Source organism: Atta colombica, unplaced genomic scaffold (genome assembly GCF_001594045.1).
Source record: "Atta colombica isolate Treedump-2 unplaced genomic scaffold, Acol1.0 scaffold277, whole genome shotgun sequence".
NCBI classification, from domain to species: domain Eukaryota; kingdom Metazoa; phylum Arthropoda; class Insecta; order Hymenoptera; family Formicidae; genus Atta; species Atta colombica.
In genome coordinates, this window is record NW_017259378.1 from 1405977 (window position 1) to 1412430 (window position 6454).

The 6454-nt window shown below is 24.0% G+C and overlaps 1 protein-coding gene across 1 annotated transcript; it reads left to right on the forward strand.

Moving 5' to 3' along the window:
• Positions 1 to 5337: 5337 nt before the first annotated feature.
• Positions 5338 to 6118, forward strand: LOC108689792. Its single transcript, XM_018196727.1, has 4 exons — positions 5338 to 5526; positions 5696 to 5767; positions 5878 to 5967; positions 6047 to 6118. The coding sequence occupies exons 1-4, from the start codon at positions 5338 to 5340 to the stop codon at positions 6116 to 6118; spliced, it is 423 nt and encodes a 140-aa protein (XP_018052216.1).
• Positions 6119 to 6454: the final 336 nt, after the last annotated feature.

The window sequence follows — 6454 nt, forward strand, 5'->3', positions numbered from 1 at the left end:
TAAGAAATATTGTCTAAAAATAAAGTAGTTACGTCGATATCGACGATCTTTCCTTATCTAAAAAACTAAGATTTTAATTAACATCATTGTATTCATATAATTTTATTATAGGGTTTTTCAATAAAATTGCACATCTAAAAGTTCGTAAAAAATAGTTATTATAAAGCAAAAATTATATTAAATATTATCCAGTTAAAATCATATTTTGCTATAATTAATTTTTATTTTTATTTACAATAATTTATTTAATTTTTTCTGCATCACTGGAGTAAAAATACTGCAGATTATACTCTGCTAAAAAACTATATTATACATTAGTTAATACAGATTTCATAGTCTTCATTAAAAAATAATTTAAAAATTATACATTATTCAAATTCTGTAAAATCGTATTTTTCTAATTTGAAATTAAATTTCTTAACAGAATACATTATACATATTTATGATATAATTATGTATATATTATAAAGTTAAGATCCTGTATTATTGTTATGGAGTACTTAGTTAAGGGGTCTCATACATTAGAAGGTTAAACAAAATCGGTTTTTTTTTCATAAATCGATAGTACAACTCTTCAAGGATATTCTCTCTAAAATTTTACAATGAAATTCGAAGTTCTTTGTTATAAATTCAGTTCTTACATACTCTACAAGTTATATCAAAACGTGCATAAAATTCTAAGACAATAAATATTAGTCTTCCTTTTAAAAAAAATCACCATTTTTTTCGATCTTCTAATATACTATATGAGACCTCTTTAACAACAACAACAAATATTTAAAAAGATACTCATATTTTGATCTCATTTTTTAATTTATTATGTATATTGCTTCAAATTTAGGTATAGTAATATACATGCAAGCACATGAGTAAACATTTTATTAAACTATAATAGAATTTACAAAAATTTGATCTGATAATAATGCACATATGATGTTCATAAAGTATATTATTTTACAATTTTATTTATATTACAATTTTAATGTTTCTATATTAGAACTGAGAGAAAGTGCAAGAAAAGAAAGTTATATTTTAAGAGATAAAAAAAAGATGTTATTAAATTTTTGTTATTATTAAATATAAATAATAATTAATAGCATTTTATGCAATAAACATAAAATTATTTTTTATTATGTTTTTACATAAATTATCTGCTTATAAATTTCTTATTACAAACTCTGATTGCAAAATTCTAGCAGTTTGCGGGCAAATTAGCAGCGAATTCGATCAAATTCCTATTACAAAATCCTAGTCATTTGTGTCCGCATTTGATCTGATTTGATAGATTTATCAACTGAGCTTACTCATGTTATATCAGCAAAATAGTGACAAAAACAGAATCTACGCATATTGGGAATCTGACGGCAAACTGGCAGAAACTGAAAAAAAACTGCAAAATTTTCCTCGGTTTCTGCAGGCAATCTGCTGGCAAAACATGCCAATAGGTTTTGTCCTATTTCTAACAATTTGCTGACATTGGTAAATAGCACAAATTTTATATGCAATAATTTGCTGCCTTCAAAGATCGATAGCTTGCTCTACTCAAAATCTGTCTCCGCAAGCTTTGCTATCTGGGAACATCATTACATAAATATATTTTTATACATAATATAGAGAAACAACACATAATTGCAATATATTTATAATGTTTGTATGTATATTATTTATATATTTGTTACAACTGCGGTTGCAGTTAATAAATTTGCAATTAATAACTTGCAATTAAAATTGATACTGATGTTTAATGACACTCTCAAATATATATTACAAAAAGAACAAACAAAAAATAAAAAACAAAACTGTCAGAATATTCATAGCATTTATATATAAACATATATGAGTAAAAATAATATTCCCATTCATAAATTTCAATAAATAATGGACATAAATTGTGGCATATAGGCTATAATTACTTCAATATTCCTAAGTGCTTTAACTGAAATTGTATCTATACTATATGTTCTCATTCGATTCAATTTATACTTCCAACTGATCAACAAAAGCACAGTTTGAAATAAAAACTATATGCGCAATGATCAAAAGTATTCGTACGATTTTAAAGCCACTTTTAATAATGAGTTATGTATTTGGTTTAAGAATTGCCATATTTAATCATTCAAGATTATGGTTTAGTGTCATGTATGTACTGCTATTTTGGTCAGTTTACTATTTCCTCGCATTATATGCATTTACTTCTTCTTATATGTCCTTTGCGGACAATATTGGTCATCGTCTAGAAATTCCTGTGATGATAATGTCAATCATGTTTGGAATATACCATGACAAGGTAACAAATTGCCATAAATGTAATATTATGAATAAAAAACAATTGTTATAATATACCTAATTATTAGGATTAAACATACTCTTATCTACAGAATTACATTGATAAAAAATACAGGGAATGGAAGTAACTAATTACTATAGCTGCTATTACTTATTGTTAGTGACGTTAGATACCTAATTGTAATAACTTGGTAATGATGTTGCGAATTTCTCATGATGATTATATAACATCAAAGTTGAAGCAGTCAATAGTTACTTATACGAGTTGGACGTCATTCGTTTCTGAAAAAAATAACTCGTTACTGAAAAAAGTAACTCGCAATTTTTAATTTTTACTTTTTAACTCGCAATTTTTAATTTTTACTTTTTAATGCAACTTATACCTTGTAATGCAACGTGTAACTTTACAACGTTACTCATTATTTATTACTTTTTTCAAAAGTAAGGCGTAACTTCAGCGTTTTATAATTGATCATCATTACAATCATAAAAAATTGCAACATTGTTATCAAATTGTTATTATACAAAGTAACTGTAAAAGTAATTGAAAAGTAACTCTTCCATTCCCTAGAAATAAATATATAAAAATTATAATTTAGAGTACGTTAAATTCTACATTTGTTTAATAATAAAAACTGTAAATATTCCGAGGAAAATCAACCAAAATACATTAATCTTAATATACCTTACCCCCGAAAAGTTTTTGAACATGAAACTTAAAATTGTATAATATTCAGGTCATTGTAACTTGTAAAAAATCGCAGACAAAAAAATAAAATAGCATTTTAAAGCTTGAAATTTATACTTTAGTACTTTTGATCGCTTTACAAAAAAATTTTGTCTTTAGTTTTGTATCGTAACAAATATCACATTGTTGTATTTTTTAAAATTACATATTTAATAGTGCGCAGTTTGATAACAAATTTTTTTCAAAAAGTTTAACATTTATGAAAAACAGTTCAAAGATTTATTTCCAAAATGCTTTTTTAAAAATTTTCTTATAATTTTTTTGACTGAAATATTCAACATTGAAGTTAAACTTGCATTGCTAAATAATCAACGATGAAATTTGGTAAAAAATCATCACCAAAATTTTTTATCTTCTCAATTCTTAGAATTAAATTTAAAAACGATCAAAAGCTTGTTAAAATATAAACTTCGAGCTTTAAAATGCTTCTTTAATTTTTTACGATGACATTTCACCGAATTTTAATGTTATAAGCTATGCAGGTTTAGTTTCAATAATTCAGTCAAGAAAAATCATAAGAAAATTTTTAAAAACACATTTCGGAGGTAAATTTTTCTACTGTTTTTTAAAAATATTGAACTTTTCAAAAAAAAAAATTTTTATCAAACTGCGCATTGTTAAAATGTACATAATTATAAAAAATATTACAATGTGATATTATAATATAAAATTGTAAAGATTTTTTTGAAAAGTCAAAAGCATATAAGTTTCAAACTTCAAAATGCTTTTTTTTCTGCGATGATTTTTTCGAATTACACCTAAATATTATACAATTTTAAGTTCCATGTCCGGAAACTTTTCGGGGATAGTGTAGATACGTTTTCAAACCAGTCATACTGAATGCTTTTGAGACGTTTTAGTTTTTATCGGTTATTGTTCATTAAAAAGTGATCAATAAAATAAATTTTGTGAACAGAACGCAGGTGATTTTTGGACAATTTGAATATTAAACACAGGATATATGTGTATATTAATATACACATTAAAATTACTTAATCATAAAATAAAGATGCATCTAATATGATACTTTTTTCTAAAGGCGTCTAATTTATTTACTTTATTATTTTAATTTCTGTTTTTATGTCAAACTTATAGGAAACATATTCAATTTTTATCGCCAAAAATTAGCAATCAATAGCTATACTTTGTTGTATGTAAAAGTTTTTATCAAAATTGTAAATTTTGCTAATTTGAAAAAAGAATTCCTAATATGATATACATACAACGATTTTTTTATGAAAAGAAACCAAGAAAAGAAATAAAGAAAAAAGCTTATTTTATAAACGCTTAAATTACACAAAAGTAACAACAAAATAAATTATAATCTTAATTACACATAGTAATATATCTTTTCGTTGATTTTAAAATAATCCTAAGAATAGAAATCAATTACCATTAGTGATGGTTATCATGACAATACTTTACAGGAGTTGCAGCTGGGTTCTTTCAATTGGAATTTATCATAATATTTATTAATTTATTTCATATTCTATTTTTGTGACAGAAATTCCAAAATTGTTTGAAGAGAATTGATACTATCGACAACACATTGCTTAAATTAGGAACAATGACAGATTATGACAAGCTACACAGAAAAGTAATGTGGTATGCCTTAGGATGGATCGTCATAGTTATATTAACAACATACTGCTCAAGTTTAACATTGAGAAATGAATATGATGAGGTTATGGCATCAAATATGTATTTCAGCTTTCTACGAGATTATTGTTTTCATATTAATCTTATGGGTGATTTGATTAATGCAACTATCCTCGAGTTAATACACGTTTTATATATACTTACAATTATATCTTTATCTTATGACTGTAATTATTTATATAAATAATAATAAATATATAAATATATAAATATATAAATATATAAAACTAAATAGTAATAAAAGAATATTTCCTAAAATGAAGATTTTTTAAATACTGACTTAGAAGTAGCTACTGTTTCAAATAATTTTATTTTTCATCTACTTTTTTATACATTAGATACATAGGATTAAAATTTGATCAAATCAATGAGCATATTCGGAATTTGATAAAAAATCAAAGACACAAGATAATACGGGCTTGGGAAAATAATAGAATATATCCTTATCAAGATAGATTTTCGAAATCATCAAGCAGCAAATGCATTATGTGGATCACTATGTAAGAAATTTTAATATGTTAATTCTTTAATGACGATCATAGAAAAAAATATAACATTTATAACAGTTAATTTCTGTATACAGACACCTTTACTTAGAGCTACGCAAAATAACCCATGAAATAGACTCAATATTTGGAACCCAAATGACTATCAAAATGGTATGCTATTTTGGTTGGATAGCGTTTGACTTACGCGAACTTCTCTATCCAGTACTTATCGAAAATTATGTCAAAGCTAAAATAATGACTATCACGCTTCACACGTTCTGCATGTTTAATCATATGTTTAAATTCCTGCTCATTAATTATATGTGTGAAACAGTTACCACCAAGGTAGATCAAATTACATTAAATTTCAGAAAACATTAATTTAAAATTTGTTTACAATATATGTGAAATAAATTCAAAAATTATTATTGATATATAATTTGAAAATTAAATTAGAAATTTCTTTTTTATTACATTCTTTAATAATTACATTTATCATATATTACAATTTTAGGCGAAAGCAACAGCAGATATATTAAATAGATTATCATATCATGTTACTTGTGATATTGAAATTCGTGGAATTGTAAGTTTTAAAATATAAATTCGTTAAAATTATTATTAAAGTAAATATTAAATGTACAAGTAAATATAAAAATCAAAAGATATGCATTAAAATAATATGTTTTTACATAGATCTCACAATTTTCATTACGAATAGTTTATGCCCCACTTAGATTCTGTGGAATTGGACTTTTCCAATTTGGTTTCAAATTTCTTCACGGGGTATGTTATATTTATCATATAATTGCGTACTTCAAATTGACAAATATTTAAAAAAGAATTTATATGTATTTAATTTTAGTTCATCTCATCTGTTGTGACTGTTTTAGTTATAATACTACAAGCACAAATAAATAAGCAAAAATTTATGTGAGATTATAACAAAGTTTGTAAAAGATAATTTAATAATAATCTATATATTGTATATATAATGCGATTTACAAAAGGCATCGTATGTACAATATCTTTAAGATTTTATTCAATCCCTATATATATATAAACTTTGTGTGAGAGAAAAAATTAATATGTGAACTATATAACTAATAATGTTTTATGCAATCAAAGTATAAATAAAAAAATATTTAATATTTTTTGTGCATTTTATTTTTGTACGATTCATGTATAATTATAAAGATGGAAGTAATCATGTGTTTCTTTGTATAAATGCAGTCAGCGTTTTATATTCCATTTAAAATTATTATTAATTATT

Excerpts from the sequence above, each read along its gene's own strand:
- LOC108689792 (XM_018196727.1), top strand. The coding sequence starts at position 5,338 with ATGACTATCAAAATGGTATGCTATTTTGGTTGGATAGCGTTTGACTTA. Across the intron at positions 5,527-5,695 it reads GTGAAACAGTTACCACCAAG|GCGAAAGCAACAGCAGATAT; the intron begins GTAGATCAAATT and ends TTACAATTTTAG. Across the intron at positions 5,968-6,046 it reads GTTTCAAATTTCTTCACGGG|TTCATCTCATCTGTTGTGAC; the intron begins GTATGTTATATT and ends ATTTAATTTTAG.